At 48.2% G+C, this 25,310-nt stretch overlaps 1 protein-coding gene across 1 annotated transcript in view; it reads right to left on the bottom strand.

The window, feature by feature from the left end:
* Positions 1 to 25,310, bottom strand: part of LOC149429876 (uncharacterized) — a 210,306-nt gene that overhangs the window by 24,784 nt on the left and 160,212 nt on the right. The window contains exon 9 of the mRNA XM_089666353.1: positions 11,359 to 12,681. Within this exon, the coding sequence (XP_089522479.1) occupies positions 11,359 to 12,681 (1,323 nt within the window). The remainder of the gene's footprint in view (positions 1 to 11,358; positions 12,682 to 25,310) is intronic.

The following is a 25,310-nucleotide window of genomic DNA, read 5'->3' as shown; positions in this document are numbered from 1 at the left end:
AGAGTGCCGCAGGGGAGGTAGAGTCGGTGGCCTGTACCCAGGTTTCGGTGATGGCTAGGAGGTTGAGGGAGCGGGAGATAAAGAGGTCATGGATGGCAGTTAGTTTGTTGCAAACCGAGCGGGCGTTCAGAAGTGCAACCGAGAGAGGGGGGATGGATGTGGGGAGGAGGTGCACAGGTATGAGGTTGAGGGGGTTGCGGCGGCTGGCGGGAGCAGGGGGGTCCCTGGAGGGGGGGAGAGGTGGTGAGGGGCCAGGGTTCGGGGAGATGTCCCCAGCGGATAGGAGAAGGAGAAGGGTGAGGAGGGTGGCATGGGAATGGGAGGTGCAGGAGCGTGTGGGTCTGGTAGTGGTGGCACGTGGGTCGACCGGGGAGTGGAGTACCAGGAGGAGGTGGTGAGTGCCGTAGTGGGGAGAGGGCAGAAGTGAAGGGGCAATGTAGAGCTGTTTTGGGGGGGTGGGCGGGTAGAGGGAGGTGATTTTTGGGATGGAGGAGAGGAAAACGAGGAGGAGAAGTGCAGGTGGCATGCTGGGGTGAGTGCAGTGCTGTTCGGGACAGGGGAGGTGAAGGGATACGGGTCAGGGCGAGGTGATGTGGAGAGTCTATATCACCGTGGAGGAGTCCACTAGAGTCCTTCTGTAGGGGGAGAGTGGGAGTAGAGTCCAGCAGCTGGCTGGCTGCAATCTGCGGGTGCAGTATGCTGGCGTCCGAGGGGGCATCAGTGGGTCTGGTGGATCGGCGAGTGGAGGGGACGTAGGGTGCGATGTTGGGGGGCGTTGGCAGGCAAGGTGTCTGGTGATGCTGGCGGCTCGGTGACTGGAGATTCGCTGGGTGGTCCGGGTCTGGGAGATTCGCTGGGCGACGTCTCGATTCGCTGGGTGGTCCGGGTGTTGGGTGACCAGAGGTGGTAGCTGGGTGCCCGGTAGCTGGGTGCTGGGTGTCCAGGGGTGGTAGCTGGGTACCCGGTAGCTGGGTGCTGGGTGTCCAGGGGTGTTAGCTGGGAGCTTAGACTTCGAGTTGCCAAGCAAAGGCCAAGAGATGGGAAGGACGGGAGAATCCTCATCAACAATGCATTGCAATATCTGGAACGGCATTAAAGACCCATGGTTTTACGGAATCCCCTCGATGCAAGTAGCGGAGGTGCGGCGTTGTCCTGGAAAGGTTCCTGGTCTGGGGCTGGCTGGTGCAGGGTGGCCCGCAGGGTGCTGGGAGGCCTGAAGCAGTTCCCAGGCAGGGTCGCCGGGTGCGAGCAGCTGGGTGCCCCGAGGTGGCGGCTGGGTGCCGGGTGGTCTGGAGTGGTCCCAGAGCTAGGGAGGGCTCCAGGGAGACCGTGAGGCCGTGCCGGTTCCTGGTGGTCCAGGGTGATCAGCGAGGACCCAGGGCTGATGGGGAGGGCCCTGGGCAGGCAGGCAGGTCGGCGGGACCCGGTGGGCAGAGCGGTGACGGTCCGGGTAGATGTCCGGCGATCCGGTCCGATCGCGGCTCGGCCGCGGCCAAAATCGAGGCCGCGGCTTCGGGTGCGCGGGTAGGCCGCGATTTCCGGGGCTCCGGGAAAAGGTCCAGAAGTGGTCCCTGGTGGTCAGGCTGGGCCGGGAGTGTCTTAGGGGCCCCGCTGGGTTCCGCTGCGGCCCGGATGGCAGCGGATTGGGGCTAGGAGCGCAGGAGCTCCTAAAGCGTGTCTGCTCCCGCCGCCATCTTGGTCAGTAGACATTGATGTTTTTTATCATGTTCATAAGCTGCTGAATAGACTTGACATGTTACATGATGTATGGTTTCTTTTATGTTATCATGATTATTAACTTTTAAGCGCTACACCCTGCTATTTCATTGTTCATTTTGGAGGTTTTTGGTACCTTTTGGTGTTTAGCTGCTCACTGACTTTTAGCGCTCACTCATTCTTTTTCATTGTTGTATTGTTGCTGTATTGTCTCCCATTATATTGTAAAGTGCTGAGCAAACTGTTGGTGCTATATACCGTATTTGCTGGCGTATAAGACGACTGGGCATATAAGACGACCCCCTACTTTTCCTGTTAAAATATAGGGTTTGAGCTATACTCGCCGTATAAGACTACCCCTCTACCAATGCACCATCATTAGTGTCAGTGTGTGAGGAATAGTGCCCCATCATTGGTCAGTGGGAGGAATAGTGCCCCATCATTGGTGTCAGTGGGAGGAATAGTGCCCCATCATTGGTGTCAGTGGGAGGAATAGTGTCCCATCATTAGTGTCAGTGGGAGGAATAGTGCCCCATCATTGGTGTCAGTGGGAGGAATAGTGCCCCATCATTGGTGTCAGTGGGAGGAATAGTGCCCCATCATTGGTGTCAGTGGGAGGAATAGTGTCCCATCATTAGTGTCAGTGGGAGGAATAGTGCCCCATCATTGGTGTCAGTGGGAGGAATAGTGTCCCATCATTAGTGTCAGTGGGAGGAATAGTGCCCCATCATTGGTGTCAGTGGGAAGAATCGTGCCCCATCATTGGTATCAGTGGGAGGAATAGTGCCCCATCATTGGTATCAGTGGGAGGAATAGCACCCCATCATTGGTATCAGTGGCAGGAATTGCGCCCCATCATTGGTATCAGTGGAAGGAATAGTGCCCCATCATTGGTATCAGTGGCAGGAATTGCGCCCCATCATTGGTATCAGTGGAAGGAATAGTGCCCCATCATTGGTATCAGTGGCAGGAATTGCGCCCCATCATTGGTATCAGTGGAAGGAATAGTGCCCCATCATTGGTATCAGTGGAAGGAATAGTGCCCCATCATTGGTGTCAGTGGGGGGGAGGAATAGTGCCCCATCATTGGTGTCAGTGGGGGAGGAATAGTGCCCCATCATTGGTATCAGTGGGGAGAAAAGTGCCCCATCATTGGTGTCAGTGGGAGGAATAGTGTCCCATCATTAGTGTCAGTGGGAGGAATAGTGCCCCATCATTGGTGTCAGTGGGAGGAATAGTGCCCCATCATTGGTGTCAGTGGGAGGAATAGTGCCCCATCATTGGTGTCAGTGGGAGGAATAGTGTCCCATCATTAGTGTCAGTGGGAGGAATAGTGCCCCATCATTGGTGTCAGTGGGAGGAATAGTGTCCCATCATTAGTGTCAGTGGGAGGAATAGTGCCCCATCATTGGTGTCAGTGGGAAGAATCGTGCCCCATCATTGGTATCAGTGGGAGGAATAGTGCCCCATCATTGGTATCAGTGGGAGGAATAGCACCCCATCATTGGTATCAGTGGCAGGAATTGCGCCCCATCATTGGTATCAGTGGAAGGAATAGTGCCCCATCATTGGTATCAGTGGCAGGAATTGCGCCCCATCATTGGTATCAGTGGAAGGAATAGTGCCCCATCATTGGTATCAGTGGCAGGAATTGCGCCCCATCATTGGTATCAGTGGAAGGAATAGTGCCCCATCATTGGTATCAGTGGAAGGAATAGTGCCCCATCATTGGTGTCAGTGGGGGGGAGGAATAGTGCCCCATCATTGGTGTCAGTGGGGGAGGAATAGTGCCCCATCATTGGTATCAGTGGGGAGAAAAGTGCCCCATCATTGGTGTCAGTGGGGAGGAGGAATAGTGCCCCATCGTTGGTGTCAGTGGGGAGGAGGAATAGTGCCCCATCGTTGGTGTCAGTGGGGGAGGAACAGTGCCTCATCGTTGGTGTCAGTGGGGGAGAGGAGCGGCTGCTCCTTCTTTCAGTTCGGCTGCTTGATTTTCGCGGGGCCGTTCGGCTCCGCCTCCTCGCCGGTGATTGGTCGCCTGTGTGCCTTTCCAGTGCTGGCGACCAATCACCGGTGAGGAGGCGGAGCCGAGCGGGCGGCAGGACCATCGAGCGGCCGAACTGAAAGAAGGAGCAGCCGCGCTTCCTGGACCGGATCGTCGTGGGACCGGTACCGGAGCCAGGTAAGGTACAGCAGCCCCTCTGCCCACCCCTGTACTTGGTGTCCGTTGGAGGAGGAGGGGGGGCGGCGCTGCCCCTCGAAAAAGTGCCGCCCTGACACCGGCTCGCCGTATACCGGCGTATAAGACGACCCCCGACTTTTCAAAAGATTTTCACGGGTTGAAAAGTCGTCTTATACGCCGGCAAATACGGTAAATCCTGTATAATAATAATGTTACAGTATGACCATTTGCTGGAGATAAAAGATGTCACAGTGACTATAGAGGAAGAGGACAGACGTGATTATGGAGGAAGAGGACGGACATGACGATGGAGGAAGAGGACGGACGTGACTATGGAGGAAGAGGACGGACGTGACTATGGAGGAAGAGGACGGACGTGACTATGGAGGAAGACGACGGACGTGACTATGGAGGAAGACGACGGACGTGACTATGGAGGAAGAGGACGGACGTGACTATGGAGGAAGAGGACGGACATGACAGGGGGTTACTGGGTGTAAATAGGAAATAACATCTTATTACCTCCTCTGCTGCCACTTCCACCAACGTCTCTACTTTGTACTACATGGAACTTTGTTTGTACCAGACATCACTTCCTGTCTTTACCTGACATCACTTCCTGTCTGTAACTCACATCACTTCCTGCCTGTATTTCATAGACTTCCTGTCTGGGTAGAAGTGAGATCACCATCTTGTGGAATTCAGAGGAACTACCGTCTCAAGAAACTTGTGGTAGTGTGACCCCGGCCTTGTGCTGTGTGTGTATGGACTGTAGATCCTTATAGAGGGGTCACCTCCACTCCCACCAAGGGGGACAGAAATATATGACTGCCTAGTCCAGCCTCTCTCAGCCAGGGGTCCTCCAAAGGTTTCCAGGGGTTCTTTGAGCAATCAACAACTTGTCTGTCAGTAATAACTGACAATGATCTGTAAGGGGGGCAGTCTTCCCACTGATGATGATGTAAGAATATCATTCTCCCACTGACCACTGATATAAGGGGGTCCTTCTCCCATTGGTCACCAATGTAAGGGACCACTACACTGACCACTGATATAAAGGGGTCCTTCTCCCATTGGTCACCAATGTAAGGGACCACTACACTAACCACTGATATAAGGGGGTCCTCCTATTGGTCATCAATGTAAGGGACCACTACACTGACCACTGATATAGGGGGATCCTTCTCCCATTGGTCACCAATGTATGGGACCATTACACTGACCACTGATATAAGGGGGTCCTCCCATTGGTCATCAATGTAAGGGACCACTACACTGACCACTGATATAAGGGGTCCTTCTCCCATTGGTCACCAATGTAAGGGTCCACTACACTGACCACTGATATAAGGGGATCCTTCTCCCATTGGTCACCAATGTAAGGGACCACTACACTGACCACTGATATAAGGGGGTCCTTCTCCCATTGGTCACCAATGTAAGGGTCCACTACACTGACCACTGATATAAGGGGATCCTTCTCCCATTGGTCACCAATGTATGGGACCATTACACTGACTACTAGGGATGAACTGCTGGTTTAGTTGTTATTTCATTGTAGAGAGTAGGGATGAGCTGATGGTTCACAATGAACATTGGCTTTTCTGGACCCGTTTGGTGGGTGACAAGCATCATATATAGAAGCAATATTTCTACCATTCCTAAATATGACAGCTTCATGTTGTCACAGGTTCCTGAGAAAGCAGTGGGCACCTGCACCTGCCATGTCCCTAGGAACTGCTGTTCTCACCACAAATCCCAACTGTATAACCACTTGACCCCCTTCATGACCAGGCCATTTTTTTGCTATTCAGCACTGCGCTACTTTAAATGGCAATTACTCTATCATACAACACTGTATATAAATTACATTTATATAATTATTTTCACGCAAATAGAGCTTTCTTTTGGTGGTATTTAATCACCACTGGGTGTTTTATATTTTGCTAAACAAACTAAAAAAGCCCAAATAATTTTGAAAAAAAGGTATTTCTTTGTTTCTACTATAAAATTTAGCAAACAGGTAATTTTTCTCCTCCACTGATGTGCGTTGATGAGGCTGCACTGATAGGCAGCACCGAGGGGCACTGATAGGCAGCACTGAGGGGCACTGATAGGCAGCACTGATAGGCAGGACCGAGGGGCACTGATAGGCAGCACTTTGGGGCACTGATGGGCAGCACTGACAGGCAGCATTGTGGGGCACTGATAGGCAGCACCAAGGGGCACTGATAGGCAGCACTGAGGGGCACTGATAGGCAGCACTGAGGGGCACTGATAGGTAGCACCGAGGGGCACTGATAGGCAGCACTTTGGGGCACTGATGGGCAGCACTGTGGGGCACTGATAGGTAGCACCGAGGGGCACTGATAGGCAGCACCGAGGGGCACTGATAGGCAGCACCAAGGGGCACTGATAGGCAGCACATTTCTTCATAAAGTTTGGCCAAAATGTATTTTTCTTTGGTTAAGAAAAAAAAAATCCCAATATGTGTATATTAACCACTTGCCCTCCAGAGGACTCCCCCCTCCTGACCAGACCATTTTTTGCAATACGGCGCTGCATTACTATATAACTGACAATTGCGCGGTCATACAACGCTGCACCCAAATGAAATTTCCGTCTCTTTTCCCCACAAATAGAGCTTTCTTTCAGTGGTATTTGATCACCTGTGCGGTTTTTTATTTTTTTGCGCTATAAACAAAAAAAGGTCGACAATTTTGAGGAAAAAACAATATTTTTGACTTTTTGCTATTAAACATGTCCAGTAAAAAAAATTTACAAAATCAAATATCGTCATAAATGTAGGCCAAAATGTATTCTGCTTCGTGCCTTTGCTAAAAAAAAAAAAAATTCCAATACATGTAAAATAATTGGTTTACGTGAAAGCTATAGCATCTACAAATGGCGGTGTATGTATATATATATATATATATACTGGAATTTTCTTTTTTACTAGTAATGGCAGCAATCGGCGACTTATAGAGGAACTGCGGCAGGCATTCTGACACTGGTGGGAACTAACTTGGTGTCACTGACATCCCCAGTGACACCAATGCAGTGATCAGTACTAATAAAAAGCACTGACACTGTACTAATGACACTGGGCAGGAAGGGCTTAACATCTGGGGCATTCAAAGGGTTAACTGTGTGCTGAGAGTGTTTTATTAGGGGGCAGTGTCTGTGTGCTTCACTGTAATCACACTGATCAGGATGGCTGTGCTATGCACAACCATCCCGGACAGTGTGCTTGGACTGCGGTGGGCATTCTGACACTGGGGGGGCACTGACTTGGGGTCACTGATATCCCCAATGACTCCAATAATAAAAAGCACTGACACTGTACTAATAGCACTGGGCAGGAAGGGGTTAACATGAGGGCAATCAAAGGGTTAACTGTGTGCTTTACAGTGTAAGCATGCTATGCAGAACCATACAAAGCAGTGTGCTGGAGCTGACAGTGCTAATAAAGAGCACTGACACTGTACTAATGGCTAATAGCACTGAGCAGGAAGGAGTTACCATCTGGAGCAATCAAAGGGTTAACTGTGCACTGGGAGTATTTTACTAGGGGTCGGTGTCTGTGTGCATCACTGTAATCACACTGATCGGGATGGCTGTGCTATGCACAGCCATCTCGAGCAGTGTGCCCGAGCTGACAGGGAGGAAGATGGTTTGTAGACAAAACAGTCCTCCTCCCCATCGGTGATTGTCGGTAATTACAGTGCCATACAAAGCAGTGTGCAGGAGCTGACAGGGGAGAGATCTGTATTGTTTATAGACAGGTCTCTCCCCCGTCAATAATACTCGGCGATCACCGGGTGCCCGTGGGGAATCATGATTGACAGCTGAGGCCGCGAATGGCGGCACGGGTAGGGTGCACACCCCCTACCCAGAAATACAAAATCATGTATATATACATGTGATTTTGTGCACCCCTGCTGCCCTGTAGCAGTATTTTTTGCTATAGGGCGGCACAAAAGTGGTTAATTGGTTTGTGTGAAAATTATAGTCTACAAACTATGGTGTATGTATATATATATATATATATATATATATATATATATATTTTATTTTTTTTGAAAATTGACCAATCCTGATGTACCAACGGCTGATCTAATTTCTCGAGGACCTAAACGGCCAGGACAGTACAAGACCCCCCCAAATGACCCCAGGTAGACAGTCCGAGTAAGAGGCACGGTGAGTTGTAACTTTTTGTCACAATTACTTGAAAGAATGAAGAAATTAAATACATTTTTCTTTTTCACAATTTATTTTCTGACATACAGTGCAGTACAGCATCATCATATAACTAATGTGGTGGTGATCAGGGACACTGCTACACAGCAGCCGAGCACTGTGATCTGCTGCGTTCATCACTGCGGTGTACGTCGCGGTTCTAAGGGAAGCTGCCCAGCAGCGGTAAATGTCTGTGGGTGGGCGGCAAGTGGTTAAATAATTGTCTCCTAACATTTAGCCATAAAAAACCTACATAGCCCAGAGAAAATGTGTGACCATTTCTTCTCTGTGACTTGGGGTAAAAAAACAAAACAAATGTTATTAGGTGCTTTGCTGTTTGAATGTTCTCCATCGATTTAAAATGTATATGTTGCATTTGGCCACTAGATGGAGCTAACTACTGTTACGCTGAAGGCCATCTAGTGGCCAAATGTGATATTTTCTGTAATAAATCAATGGCTAGTTTACTATTTCAACTGCGTCTTCTCATGAGTGCCTAAGTACGATCTCTCAGGTATTTTTTGCATGAAATCATGCCTGGCAGAGGAAAATAAGGGGTATATTTATAAAAAAAAATGTGTTGGATGAATGTGACAAGCATTAGCAGTTAGAAAGAGGGGGAGATTGACTAAAATCGGAGCACTCAGAATCTGGTGCAGCTGTACCTGGTAGCCAATCAGCATCTACAGGTGAAACTCAAAAATTAGAATATGGTGCAAAAGTTCATTTATTTCAGTGCAGCAACTTAAAAGGTGAAAGTAATATATGAGATAGACTCATTACATGCAAAGCAAGATAGTTCAAGCCGTGATTTGTCATCATTGTGATGATTATGGCTTACAGCTCATGACAACCCCAAATCCACAATCTCAGAAAATGAGAATATTGTGAAAAGGTGCAATATTCTCGGCTCAAAGTGTCCCACTCTAATCAGATAATTAAGCCATAACACCTGCAAAGGGTTCCTGAGCCTTTAAATGGTCTCTCAGTCTGGTTCAGTAGGAATCACAATCATAGGAAAGACTGCTGATCTGACACCATCACTGACACCCTCCATAAGGAGGGAAAGCCTCAAAAGGGAATTGCAAAAGAAGTTGGATGTTCCCAAAGTGCTGTATCAAAGCACATTAATAGAAAGTTATGTGGAAGAAAAAGGTGGGATGACCGCAGCCTGGAGAGGATTGTCAGGAAAAGGCCATTCAAAGTGTTGGGGACTTTCACAAGGAGTGGACTGAGGCTGGAGTCAGTGCATCAAGAGCCACCACACACAGACGGATCCTGGACATGGGATTCAAATGTCGTATTCATCTTGTCAACCCGCTCCTGAACAACAAACAACGTCAGAAGCGTCTTACCTGGGCTAAAGAAAAACAGACCTGGTCTGTTGCTCAGTGGTCCAAAGTCCTCTTTTCTGATGAGAGCAACTTTTGCATCTCATTTGGAAACCAAGGACCCAGAGTATGGAGAAAGAATGGAGAGGCCCAAGGACCCAGAGTATGGAGGAAGAATGGAGAGGCCCAAGGACCCCGAGTATGGAGGAAGAATGGAGAGGCACAAGGACCACGAGTATGGAGGAAGAATGGAGAGGCCCAAGGAGCCCGAGTATGGAGGAAGAATGGAGAGGCCCAAGGAGCCCGAGTATGGAGGAAGAATGGAGAGGCCCAAGGACCCCGAGTATGGAGGAAGAATGGAGAGGCACAAGGACCCCGAGTATGGAGGAAGAATAGAGAGGCCCAAGGACCCCGAGTATGGAGGAAGAATGGAGAGGCCCAAGGACCCCGAGTATGGAGGAAGAATGGAGAGGCACACACTGCAAGATGCTTGAAGTCCAGTGTGAAGTTTCCACAGTCTGTGTTGATTTGGGGAGCCATGTCATCTGCTGGTGTTGGTCCACTGTGCTTCATTAAGTCCAGGGTCAACGCAGCCGTCTACCAGGAGATTTTGGAGCACTTCATGCTTCCTTCCACAGACGAGCTTTATGGGGATGCTGACTTCATTTTTCAGCAGGACTTGGCACCGCCCACACTGCCAAAAGCACCAAAACCTGGTTCAATGACCGTGGAATTACTGTGCTTGATTGGCCAGCAAACTCCCCTGACCTGAACCCCATAGAGAATCTATGGGGCATTGCCAAGAGAAAGATGAGAGACATGAGACCGAACAATGCAGAAGAGCTGAAGGCCGCTATTGAAGCATCCTGGTCTTCCATAACACCTCAGCAGTGCCACAGGCTGATAGCTTCCATGCCACGCCACATTGAGGCAGTAATTGCTGCAAAAGGGGCCCAAACCAAGTACTGAGTACATATGCATGCTTCTACTTTTCAGAGGTCCGATATTGTTCTATGTACAATCCGTGTTTTATTGATTGCATGGAATATTCTCATTTTCTGAGATTGTGGATTTGGGGTTTTCATGAGCTGTAAGCCATAATCATCACAATGATGACAAATCACGGCTTGAACTATCTTGCTTTGCATGGAATGAGTCTATCTCATATATTAGTTTCACCTTTTAAGTTGCTGCACTGAAATAAATGAACTTTTGCACCATATTCTCATTTTTCGAGTTTCACCTGTAACTTCAGCTCTTTCAATTAAGCTTTGGCAATAAAACCTGGAAACTGACTGGTTACTATGCAGAGCTGCACCAGATTTTGCACCATGCAGATTTAGTAAATAACCCCCAGTGATTTCCTTTGATTGTCAGCTCCATCTAGTGGCAATAATACAGTAAGTAATACTGCATTATAGCCACTAGATGGAGCTGACAAATATAAGAGATCAGTGTATGAAATGAAATATGGACAATATTCGTCATGGGTGGAGAATGCCGCTCACATTCAATGAACAACATTTTCAAAAATAGACCTCTAAGTGTTTATAAAATCTCCCACCGCAAAATGTACTCAGCCAATGACAGGTGAAGACTCCATTTTTATTCTTCTCCTGCTATCAATGGCCAACCCGGTCCCACACTTCATCCATGTCTTTGGTGACCTCTGATCTCCTAATGTAATGTTTCTTCCATGATGAAGATCAGCCATGGAGTATATCTGAGGTGTATATCAGGGTGTGCTTCTTCCCCACATGAGAGCTAGGATGTCCAGCAACATTCATCTAGAAGACATTTCCCGCACTCAAGGCACTAATACACCTCCAGGGTTGTGTGGGACCCCTGATGTACAGGAAGACAGGAATTCAGTGAGGAACATTTCCTTCACTCAAGACAGGAAAGTGGCTTCTCCCCTGTGTGAGATCTCTGATGTCTGTTAAGATTGGACCTCAATGAAAAACATTTCCCGCACTCGGGACAGGAATACGGCTTTTCCTCCGTGTGAGACCTCTGATGTCTGGAAAGATGCGATTTCCTTGAAAAGCATTTCTCGCACTCAGGACAGGAATACGGCCTCTCCCCTGTGTGAGATCTCAAATGCATGTTAAGATTGGATATAACTGAAAAACATTTCCCGCACTCAGGACAAGAATATGGCTTTTCCCCTGTGTGAGACCTCTGATGTATGACAAGTTGTGATTTTTGTACAAAACATTTCCCGCACTCAGAGCAGGAAAGTTGCTTTTCCCCCGTGTGAGATCTCTGATGTGTGTATAGATGAGACTTCACTGCAAAGCATTTTCCACACTCAGTACAGGAATACGGCTTCTCCCCTGTGTGCAATCTCTGATGGCTGTAAAAATGGGATTTCTGTGAAAAACATTTCCCGCACTCAGGACAGGCATGTGGCTTTTCCCCCGTGTGAGATCTCTGATGTGTGACCAGCTCTGATTTTTGTGCAAAACATTTTCCACATTCTGGACAAGAATACGGCTTCTCTCCCGTGTGCAATCTCTGATGTTGGTAAAGATTTGACTTCTGTGAAAAACATTTCCCACAATTAGGACAGGAGTACGGCTTTTCCCCCGTGTGGGACCTTTGATGTGTGACAAGTAATGATTTATGTACAAAACATTTCCCACACACTGGACAGGAATGTAACTTCTCCCCTGTGTGAAATTTCTGATGTGTGTAAAGATTCGATTTATCCAAAAAACATTTCCCGCACTCAAGGCAGGAATACGGTTTCTCACCTGTGTGCAATCGCAGATGTGTATAAAGCTTATATTTCTCTGAAAAACATTTCCCGCACTCAGAACAGGAATATGGCTTTTCACCCATGTGCAATCTCTGATGTCTTTTAAGACTGGATTTCAATAAAAAACATTTCCCGCAGTCAAGGCATGAATACGGTGACTCCCCTATGTGAGATCTCTGATGTGTGACAAGTTCTGATCTTTGCACAAAACATTTCCTGCACTCAATACAGGAGAAGCTCTTCTCTGTTGGAAGGCCGGCCCGGTCCTGCACAGTCTGAGGGTCCTCAGGATACGAGGAATCTGATGGTCCATCTACACTGGGTGGTGCCGGATGGACATTGGAGGGAGCCGCGTTTTCTCCTGGACTATACTGTGTGATGTCCTCATCTTCTACTTTCCAGTCTGGAGACAAAGTGAGACAATCCTCGGAGGTTTTCCTCATCTCCCGGCCATGGACTAAAATACAAAGACAAAGAGGATTACTAGACAGGAGCTGATTGGTTCCCCCAAACCAGGACTCCGCCCACATCAGGCAGCTTGGTCTCTGAGGAGCTTACAATTCCACCCTCAAGGGAACTAGGAAATGGCTCCTCTGATCTCCTACCAGGTCGTTTCTTTATTCATGGACCTTAGTCAGAGAGTGAGGAAACAACCAGAACTGTCTTTTATAGGAGCGACAGTGATGAGGGGATTATAGGACGAGGTTCCCCACCCCCTCTATCACTCATCACCATCTTCCCAACACAAGAAGTACTGCACTTCCTTATTTACTCCATGATTTAGTCATGAAGAACAGCGGGGCTGAGCCCCACCAGAGGTGAGAGAGTGAGGATGGGGGGAGAACAACCAAGATGAAGACTGGACTGATCCTGAAGACCACCATCATTGGGGTATTGACTCCTCCCTTTCTGGTTCAAAATGTATGAACTTGTTATTGCATTATTATCAAAATGTAAACATGTATGCAGACATATCCCTCCACCCAGCACAGCCAGCAAACACCAGAGTATGTAACCCTGGGAGAATTACTGTTAGAGATTTTGCTAGATCCAGGCATGGGGCAGACGACCCAAGACACATGTCCCAGTAGAGCAACACCTATGCTGAAAATCCACATTTTGCTTCCAGCTGAACCCCAGAACCTCCATAAATCCAGTCTAGATACATAAATTGTGTCTGCAGCACAGAGAAGGAAGATTATCCGAGAGAAATCCAGGAATACAGGACGGGGAACACAGCTCAGGAAAGTGACCAGGGGATTACAGGCTGATATCACCCAGTCCCCGCCCTACTCTGGACCAATCAGTGAGCAGTATGGGTGGAGGAATGGATTTAGTGTTCATGACCCACCTGTGCTGATCTCTGTAGGAGTGTCCTCCTCTATAAATGTCCCCGTTATTCCATCCTCCTCCATAGACTGCTGATCATCCCTCACATACGCCTCTTCTTCTTCTGATTTCACCTCAACTTTTATATCTATCAGATCTTCACCCTAAACCAAGAGAATGGTAGAAAGATAATCTGTAAAATATGAGCTTTAATATTGAAACATCAAATAAAAGAAAAAAACTCTCATTGTCTCCACAATTCCATATACCAGATGTTCTGTCCCACCAACCTTGTAACAGTGAGGGATGGTGGGATCTTCCTGTGTGGAATCCCAGGAATACAGAGGACGGGGACATCTCTCTGGTGGGTTCCTGGTATTAGGTGGCTCCATCATATCCTTGTGTCCTTCTGAAAACTCCTCCATCACTCCATACTCCTCATCCTCCTCTTTATACTCTTCTACGACAACAATATTATCATCCCCGAGGATTCCACTCTGAATTTATAATAAACATTCATTGTAACAAACAAACTTGTGTATAAATCATAAATTCCAGTAATTGTTCTCTATCTACCTGATGATGGTGAGGGATGGTGTGACCTTCCTGTGTGGAATCCCGGGAATACAGAGGACGGGGACATCTCTCTGGTGGGTTCCTGTAGCTGGATGACTCCACCATGGTGTCCTGGTACAGATCTTTGTGTTCTTTTAGAAGCTCTGACTCCTTCATCCCCCCATCCTCGTCATCCTCCTCTTTTATCTCTTCTTTAATATCAACTTTAGGATCTCTCAGGTTTCCACTCTGAATATATAATAAAAATAACATCAATTGTAACAATTCAGATAATGTACAGATCCTAATGATACTATCAGTGATTGTTCCTCATCTACCTGATGATGGTGAGGGATGGTGTGACCTTCCTGTGTGGAATCCCGGGAATACAGAGGACGGGGACATCTCTCTGGTGGGTTCCCATGACTGGATCCATCTGTAGGAAACACACACACTGACTGAATCCATTGTTTCTATGTGTTTATCAGATGATGGGGGATCTAGGTGGATCCTCCGTACTGCTCTCTCCTTTACAATAAAGTCTCCTCTTACCCGGTGATGTGAGGCGCGGCTGATTGTCCATCATGACGTCCTTGTAGAGATCCTTGTGTCCTTCTAAATACTCCCACTCCTCCATGGAGAAATAGACAGTGACACCCTGACACCTTATAGGAACCTGACACACACAATGATACAGTCACCATTCAACCTGACACTATACCTCCCTAGCCTGCCACTATACTTTCCCAACCTGACATTATATTGGCCTAACCTGACATTACACTGACCGACCACTTTATTAGGTCTACCTGTTCAATTGCTCGGTAACACAAATTGCTAATCATCTAAACACGTGGCAGCAACTCAATGCATTTAGGCATCTAGACATAGGGAAGACGACTTGCTGAAGTTCAAACTGAGCATCAAAATGGGGAAGAAAGGGGATCGAAGTAACTTTGAACGTGTTGGTGCCAGATGGGCTGGTGTGAGCATTTAAAAAACTGCTGATCCACTGGGATTTTCACACACAACCATCTCTAGGGTTTATAGAGAATGGTCCGAAAAAGAGAAAATATCCTGTGAGCGGAAGTTGTGTGGAGGAAAATGCCTTGTTGATGTCAGAGGAGAATGGGCAGACTGTTTGCTGCGACATTCAGATGGTAGGGTCAGAATTTGGTGCAAACAACGTGAAAGCATGGATCTATCCTGCCTTGTATCAATGGTTCAGGCTGCTGGTGGTGGTGTAATGGTGTGGGGGAGACAGCCCTGCCTGTCATGCTGCTCATTGATCACCCTGCTCACTGACAGCTCTTCCACTACATACTGCTCACTGGCAGCCCTGCCACTACATACTGCTAACTGGCAGCCCTGCCACTACATACTGCTCACTTACAGCCCTTTTACTACATACTGCTCACTGGCAGCCCTTCTACTACATACGGCTCACTTAAAGCCCTTTTACTACATACTGCTCACTGGCAGCCCTTCTACTACATACGGCTCACTTACAGCCCTTTTACTACATACGGCTCACAGACAGCCCTTTTACTACATACTGCTCACTGACCGCCCTGCCACTACATACTGCTCACTGACCACCCTGCCACTACATACTGCTCACTGACCGCCCTTCTACTACATACTGCTCACTGACAGCCCTTCTACTACATACTGCTCACTGATCGCCCTGCCACTATGTACTGCTCACTGACCGCCCTGCCACTACGTACTGCTCACTGACCACCCTGCCACTACGTACTGCTCACTGACCGCCCTGCCACTACATACTGCTCACTGACCGCCCTGCCACTACATACTGCTCACTGACAGCCCTTCTACTACATACTGCTCACTGACCACCCTGCCACTACGTACTGCTCACTGACCACCCTGCCACTACGTACTGCTCACTGACCACCCTGCCACTACATACTGCTCACTGACCGCCCTGCCACTACGTATTGCTCACTGACTGCTCTATTACTACGTGCTGCTCATTGATCGCCCTGCCACTACATCCTGCTCACTGACCACCCTGCCACTACATACTGCTCACTGACCACCCTGCCACTACATACTGCTCACTGACCACCCTGCCAATACATACTGCTCACTGACCACCCTGCCACTACATACTGCACTCTGACAGAACTGCCACTACGTACTGCTCACTTACTGTCTTGCACTTTCCTACTGTTAAATACCATACACTCCATAGCTCTTCCCTGCCATTTTGTCACTGTCCTGCACTGCATTCTGCTCACTGCACATTTCTATGTACTGCTCTGCACTGACACTACAGTTACATCAAACAAATTAATTCAGATGGCCCTCTCAGGTTAGGCTGTACAGGATCCCCTAATTTATAAAGGCAGCTCTGCCAATACGCCCTCCACTTCCAGCGCTCTCCCGAGGCCAGAATAAAGGATTCAAGTGAGGAGGAAATTAAGCTGTTCTGCCTCCAATGTGAGTCCCAACCTTATCCACTTCTTAAGTGAGTCCCAAACTGCTCCACCTCCTGAGTCCCAACCTGCTCCACCTCCTAAGTGAGTCCCAACCTGCTCCACCTCCTAAGTGAGTCCCAACCTGCTCCACCTCCTAAGTGAGTCCCAACCTGCTCCACCTCCTAAGTGAGTCCCAACCTGCTCCACCTCCTAAGTGAGTCCCAACCTGCTCCAGCTCCTAAGTGAGTCCCAAACTGCTCCACATCCTAAGTGAGTCCCAACCTGCTCCACCTCCTAAGTGAGTCCCAACCTGCTCCAGCTCCTAAGTGAGTCCCAACCTGCTCCACATCCTAAGTGAGTCCCAACCTGCTCCAGCTCCTAAGTGAGTCCCAAACTGCTCCACATCCTAAGTGAGTCCCAACCTGCTCCACCTCCTAAGTGAGTCCCAACCTGCTCCAGCTCCTAAGTGAGTCCCAACCTGCTCCACATCCTAAGTGAGTCCCAACCTGCTCCACCTCCTAAGTGAGTCCCAACCTGCTCCACCTCCTAAGTGAGTCCCAAACTGCTCCACCTCCTGAGTCTGGATTTGCTCCCACCTCCGGAGTCCCAACCTGCTCCACCTCCTAAGTGAGTCCGGACATGCTCCACCTCCTGAGTTTGCAAAACTTGCGTTCCTCCTAGGCCTACTAAAGCAGCATCCAGATCTGCTGTAGGCAGCCTGTCAAAGTCTATGGGAAGCTGCCCTTGGATTGGCCTGAACACTGTGCCGAATGGTATAGTGGTACTTGGGACCCTGTCTGGCCAGATATCAGATTTCAGAACACAGGGCCAAAAGCTGACAAATATAACCTACTTCACACTTACCACAACCCAGGGAGTCACTCTCCAACCACTTCCCACCTCAACCCCAAGCTGGCACTCATCACCATCTGATCACTTCTTAGTCCCCAACTACCCCCCAACTTACATGACAGGCCTCTTCAGACCTCCAGCTAACAGTCATTACTAGCTACTTCCTAAACCCGAGCTGACAGATATCATTCCATGGACACCTTCAAGATTCCCAGCATATCTTCATGGTCACCCCAAGGAATGAAAGCTATTACCCCCAATTTATTTATCCCCACCAACAGACATCCCTTTAAAGATACCTTTCACCCCATCCCCTCCTACAGGCATCAACCAACATACAATCCACACTCCTCTCCGGTATATACTGCCCACTGTCATACCCTCCACACTCCTCTCTTGTACAAACTGCCCACTGTCATACCCTCCACACTCCTCTCCTGTACATACTGATCCAGACCTGGACTGGCCATAGGGCACACCGTGCATTTGCCCGTTGGGCCGAGGTCCGCATGTTGTAAGAAGAGAGGCCTGTCGATGACCAGGCCGCACAGCGGGAGGTAAGCAGTGACTGCAGTATCGACAGAGCTAACACAGACCGTTCACCTCCCGCTATGCGGCCTTTCCTATAGCAGGGCCAGCGCCAACAAGTTACGGGGGTGTGGAAGAGAAGGCTCCAGTCAGTGACACACAGGAAGCGCCTGCAGCTCCAACAGCGGGCTTCCTCCTAACACCGACCAGCACACAGTGACAGCTGCACAGTAGAGGAAGGTGAGTGCAATGATCCAGTGTGTGTTACAGCCCAACAGTCCTGCTCTACTGCTGCGGGGAGGGGGTTTGAACTGTCTCTTTGCAATATGGAGATATCGCTTTGCTGAATGGGGCTGTCTCTGCTGAATGGGACCGTCTCCTTGCTATATGGAGCCATCTCTTTGCTGGATTGGACCATCTCTTTGCTGGATTGGACCAGTCTCTTTGCTATATGGGGCTGTCTCTTTGCTATATGGGGCTGTCTCTGTTGGGCTGGGCCATCTTTGCTACATGAGGCTGTCTCTTTGCTGGACTGGGCTCTCTGCTATATGGAAATGTCTCTTTGCTGTATTGGGATGTCTTCTTGCTGCATTGGGATGTCCATTTGTTGGATGGGGCTTTCTCTTTGCTAAATGGAGATGTCTCTTTGCTAACTGAAGATGTCTCTTTGCTGGTTTGGGTGTCTCATTGTTATATGGGGATGTCTCTGGTGGATGGGGATTTCTCTTTGCTGGATTGGTATGTCTCTTTGCTGAATTGGGCTGTCTCTTTGAATATATGGGGATGTCTCTTTGCTGCTCTTTGGTCAAAATATACTGTAAATATGATCCAGATCTGCAGCTCCTCACACCCCTTTGCTGATAGGATGACATCGTTGTCAGGGAGGGAGACCCTGGAGAGGACAAACAGGCTCAATCCTGCCTGTGGCATGCCAAAGGTAGGACTGTGTAGGGGAAGGCAGAGAGTAAAAGGGGGCACTCTGATTAGAGAGAAAAGGAGGGCAAGACTGCAAGGGGGGCTGTGATTGCTAGGGGCACTGTAATGTAAAGGGACACTGTGACAGAAAGGGGGACTGCACTGTAAATGGGCACTGTAATCAATACAGTGCCCCTTTGTTGTGTAGTCCCCTTTATATCACAGTGCCCCTTTACACTGCAGCATGGAGGACTGACTCCGTGAATATCCCATCAACAACTACATGCCCCCACAGTCCCTGGAAAAATTGGCTGCTCAGTCTAAAATTCCCGGGCCTATTTTTGTCCCAGTCCTGATCACTGTCATGCCCTCCACACTCTCCTGTACATACTAACCACTGTCATACCCTCCACACTCCTCTCCAGTTACATACTTCCCACTGTCACCACTATAGACTTCTCTCCTGTACATGCTGCCCTCTGTTATACCCTCCACACTCCTCTCCTGTACATACTGTATACAGGTGAAACTTGAAAAATTAGAATATGGTGCAAAAGTTCATTTATTTCAGTGCAGCAACTTAAAAGGTGAAACTAATATATGAGATAGACTCATTACATGCAAAGCAAGATAGTTCAAGCCGTGATTTGTCATCATTGTGATGATTATGGCTTACAGCTCATGAAAACCCCAAATCCACAATCTCAGAAAATGAGAATATTCCATGCAATCAATAAAACAAGGATTGTACATAGAACAATATCGGACCTCTGAAAAGTAGAAGCATGCATATGTACTCAGTACTTGGTTTGGGCCCCTTTTGCAGCAATTACTGCCTCAATGTGGCGTGGCATGGAAGCTATCAGCCTGTGGCACTGCTGAGGTGTTATGGAAGACCAGGATGCTTCAATAGCGGCCTTCAGCTCTTCTGAATTGTTCGGTCTTATGTCTCTCATCTTTCTCTTGGCAATGCCCCATAGATTCTCTATGGGGTTCAGATCAGGCGAGTTTGCTGGCCAATCAAGCACAGTAATCCCACGGTCATTGAACCAGGTTTTGGTGCTTTTGGCAGTGTGGACGATGCCAAGTCCTGCTGGAAAATGAAGTCAGCATCCCCATAAAGCTCGTCTGCGGAAGGAAGCATGAAGTGCTCCAAAATCTCCTGATAGATGGCTGCATTGTCCTTGGACTTAATGAAGCACAGTGGACCAACACCAGCAGATGACATGGCTCCCCAAATCAACACAGACTGTGGAAACTTCACACTGGACTTCAAGCATCTTGCAGTGTGTGCCTCTCCATTCTTCCTCCATACTCGGGGCCCTTGTGCCTCTCCATTCTTCCTCCATACTCGGGGCCCTTGGGCCTCTCCATTCTTCCTCCATACTCGGGGTCCTTGGGCCTCTCCATTCTTCCTCCATACTCGGGCTCCTTGGGCCTCTCCATTCTTCCTCCATACTCGGGCTCCTTGGGCCTCTCCATTCTTCCTCCATACTCGGGCTCCTTGGGCCTCTCCATTCTTCCTCCATACTCGGGGTCCTTGTGCCTCTCCATTCTTCCTCCATACTCTGGGTCCTTGTGCCTCTCCATTCTTCCTCCATACTCGGGGTCCTTGGGCCTCTCCATTCTTCCTCCATACTCGAGGTCCTTGGGCCTCTCCATTCTTCCTCCATACTCGGGGTCCTTGGGCCTCTCCATTCTTCCTCCATACTCGGGGTCCTTGGGCCTCTCCATTCTTCCTCCATACTCGGGGTCCTTGGGACTCTCCATTCTTCCTCCATACTCTGGGTCCTTGGTTTCCAAATGAGATGCAAAAGTTGCTCTCATCAGAAAAGAGGACTTTGGACCACTGAGCAACAGACCAGGTCTGTTTTCTTTAGCCCAGGTAAGATGTTTCTGACATTGTTTGTTGTTCAGCAGCGGCTTGACAAGAGGAATACGACATTTGAAGCCCATGTCCAGGATCCGTCTGTGTGTGGTGGCTCTTGATGCACTGACTCCAGCCTCAGTCCACTCCTTGTGAAAGTCTCCAACACTTTTGAAGGCCTTTTCCTGAAAATCCTCTCCAGGCTGCGGTCATCCCAGCTGCTTGTGCACCTTTTTCTTCCACACTTTTCCCTTCCACATAACTTTCTATTAATGTGCTTTGATACAGCACTTTGGGAACATCCAACTTCTTTTGCAATTATCTTTTGAGGCTTTTCCCTCCTTATGGAGGGTGTCAATGATGGTGTCAGGTCAGCAATCTTTCCCATGATTGTGATTCCTACTGAACCAGACTGAGAGACCATTTAAAGGCTCAGGAACCCTTTGCAGGTGTTATGGCTGAATGAGCTGATTAGAGTGGGACACTTTGAGCCGAGAATATTGGACCTTTTCACTATATTCTCATTTTCTGAGATTGTGGATTTGGGGTTTTCATGAGCTGTAAACCATAATCATCACAATGATGACAAATCACGGCTTGAACTATCTTGCTTTGCATGTAATGAGTCTATCTCATATATTAGTTTCACCTTTTAAGTTGCTGCACTGAAATAAATGAACTTTTGCACCATATTCTAATTTTTCGAGTTTCACCTGTACTGATAACTGTCATACCCTCCCCACTCCTCTCCTGTACATACTGTGCCCACTGTAATTTTTTTGTTTATAGCACGAAAAATAAAAAGCACACAGGTGATCAAATACCAGCAAAAGAAAGCTATTTGTGTGAAAAAAAGGATGTAAATTTTGTTTGGGTGCAGCATTGCATGACCGCGCAATTATCAGTTGAAATAGAGCAGCGCCGAGTAGCAAAAAGAGGCGTGGTCAGGAAGGGGAGTAAATCCTCTGGAGGCATGCGGTTAATTAAAGTGTGGCAATAGGTTAACAAGAGCCCGCATGTAAAAGCACGTCTATTTTAAATGAATGCCCCACCCCTAATTAAAGTACATTTCCAGCCTGCGATAGCTTTCTGGACGCATGGAAAAAAAAAGGAAAAAAAAGGTGTCCCTGGAAATTTTTTTAAAATGTCGGCAACTATGTCCGTGTTCTCCGGAGACTTTACTGATCACATTTCAGGATGAATATCTGAGACTGGAGAAATACGTTTTTAGGACATTTCCTACAAATGACATTTTCCCTCTTTCTTCCTGTTTGAATCTTATAAAATAAAGACATTCATATTCCAATCCCCCCCGAAATAAACCCCCATCCCCCGCCACTGATAAAAATCATATAATCTGTTAGTATAGACTGATGAGGTGAGAAGGTGACCCGTCTCCACAAATGAGGAGAATGTTCCGGCCCCGGAAGTGGGGGAATGTTGTGCCCCTGAAGGGGTTAATCTGGGTTCCCACACTATATATGTGTGTATCATCATCTGCTGGAGATAAAAGATGTCACAGTGACTATGGAGGAAGAGGACGGATGTGACTACGGGGGAAGAGGACAGACGTGACTACGGGGGAAGAGGACGGACGTGACTACGGAGGAAGAGGACGGACGTGACCATGGAGGAAGAGGACGGACGTGACCATGGAGGAAGAGGGCGGACGTGACCATGGAGGAAGAGGACGGACGTGACCATGGGGGAAGAGGACGGACGTGACCATGGAGGAAGAGGACGGACGTGACCATGGAGGAAGAGGACGGACGTGACCATGGGGGAAGAGGACGGACGTGAACATGGGGGAAGAGGACGGACGTGACCATGGGGGAAGAGGACGGACGTGACCATGGGGGAAGAGGACGGACGTGACCATGGAGGGAGAGGACGGACGTGACCATGGAGGGAGAGGACGGACGTGACTATGGAGGGAGAGGACGGACATGATTGGGGGTTACTTGTTGTAAATAGGAAATAACATCGTATTACCTCCACTGCTGCCACTTCCACCGTCTCTCTAGTTCCTACTATGTGGAACTTCCTGTCTGCTCTGTTTATGACATCACTTCCTGTCTGTATTCCATAGAGACTTCCTGTCTGGGTAGACGTGAGATCAGAACCTTGTGGAGTTCAGAGGAACTGCAGCCCCGAACACGGCCTTGCGCTGTGTGTGTATATACTGTACTGTATATCATTAACCACTTCAGCTCTGGAAGATTTTACCCTCTTCATGACCAGGTCATTTTTTGCAGTTTGGCACTGTGCTACTTTAACTGGTATTTGCACAGCTGTGCATTGCTGTATGCCAGTGGTCTCCAAACTATGGCCCGGGGGCCAGATGCAACCCTTTGATTGACTCTATTGGACTCTTGGGACACTATTCCTCAAACGTACACCAACCATGGGGAACCATTCCTCCCATTGACGCCATCAATAGGGCACTATTCCTCCTGCTAAAACCAATGATGGGGCACTACTCCTCATACTGACAGTCCATGAGGCACTATTCCTCCCATTGACACCAACCATGGGGCACCATTCCTCCCACTGATGCCATCAATAGGGCACTATTCCTCCTGCTAAAACCAATGATGGGCCACTACTCCTCATACTGACAGTCCATGAGGCACTATTCCTCCTGCTAAAACCAATTATGGGGCACTACTCCTCATACTGACACGGTCCATGAGGCACTATTCCTGCCATTGACACCAACCATGGGGAACCATTCCTCCCACTGATGCCATCAATAGGGCACTATTTCTCCAGCTAAAACCAATGATGGGGCACTACTCCTCATACTGACAGTCCATGAGGCACTATTCCTCCCATTGACACCAACCATGGGGCACCATTCCTTCCACTGATGCCATCAATAGGACACTATTTCTCCAGCTAAAACTAATGATGGAGCACTACTCCTCATACTGACACAGTCCATGAGGCACTATTCCTCCCATTGATACCAACTATGGGGCACCATTCCTCCCACTGACACCATCAATGGGGCACTATTCCTCCTGCTAAAACTAATGATGGGGCACTGCTCCTCATACTGACAAAGTCCATGAGGCACTATTCCTGCCATTGACACCAACCATGGGGAACCATTCCTCCCACTGACACCATCAATAGAGCACTATTCCTCCTGCTAAAACCAATGATGGGGCACTACTCCTCATATTGACAGTCCATGAGGCACTATTCCTCCCATTGACACCAACCATGGGGCACCATTCCTCCCACTGATGCCATCAATAGGGCACTATTCCTCCTGCTAAAACCAATGATGGGGCACTACTCCTCATACTGACAGTCCATGAGGCACTATTCCTCCCATTGACACCAACCATGGGGCACCATTCCTCCCACTGATGCCATCAATAGGACACTATTTCTCCAGCTAAAACTAATGATGGAGCACTACTCCTCATACTGACACAGTCCATGAGGCACTATTCCTCCCATTGATACCAACTATGGGGCACCATTCCTCCCACTGACACCATCAATGGGGCACTATTCCTCCTGCTAAAACTAATGATGGGGCACTGCTCCTCATACTGACAAAGTCCATGAGGCACTATTCCTGCCATTGACACCAACCATGGGGAACCATTCCTCCCACTGACACCATCAATAGAGCACTATTCCTCCTGCTAAAACCAATGATGGGGCACTACTCCTCATATTGACAGTCCATGAGGCACTATTCCTCCCATTGACACCAACCATGGGGCACCATTCCTCCTACTGATGCCATCAATGGGGCACTATTCCTCCAACTAAGACCAATGATGGGGCACTACTGCTCATACTGACACAGTCCATGAGGCACTATTCCTCCCATTGATACCAACGATGGGGCACCATTCCTCTCACTGACACCATCAATGGGGCACTATTCCTCCCTTTGATACCAACCATGGTTCACTATTCCTCCTGCTAAAGCCAACAACAGGGCACTATCCCTCTTGTTAGAACCAATGATGGGGGAATGTTTACTGCTACTGATGCTGAGACATTTTCTACTCACACTGGCCATAGTCCAGTCCCTCTAAATCCTAAAGGATGGTAAACTGGCCCTTTTTTTAAATAGTTTGGAGACCTCTGCTGTACGCATTTGACATTTTTATAATTTATTTCACACTAATCTTTCTTTTGGTGGTATTTGATCACCACTGAGGTTTTTATTATTTGCAATATAAAAAAAAAAACCTCAAACTGTTGAAAAAAAACAACAACAATATTTTCTACTTTCTGCAATATCCAAAAAAATTTAAAAAACTCTAATTTCCTTATAAAGTTTGGCCAAAATGTATTCTGCCACATGTCTTTGGTAAAAAAAATAATCCAAAACAATAAGCATACATTGATTGGTTTGTATGAACGTCATAGCGTCTACAGTCTATGGTATAGATAGATATTTTTATACTAGTAATGGCGGTGATCAGTGACTTATACTGGGACTGTGGTAGGATGGCGGGCAATCTGACACTAACTGACTAACTGACATCAATAGAGACACTAATACAGTTATCAGAGATAATGCTGTACACTTTCACTGTACTAACAACACTGTCTGGGA

The sequence above is a fragment of the Staurois parvus genome, unplaced genomic scaffold (assembly GCF_062004578.1).
Source record: "Staurois parvus isolate SC_StPar_1 unplaced genomic scaffold, SC_StPar_1.0 ptg002686l, whole genome shotgun sequence".
NCBI classification, from domain to species: Eukaryota; Metazoa; Chordata; class Amphibia; order Anura; family Ranidae; genus Staurois; species Staurois parvus.
This window is presented reverse-complemented; position numbering and strand designations above follow the sequence as displayed.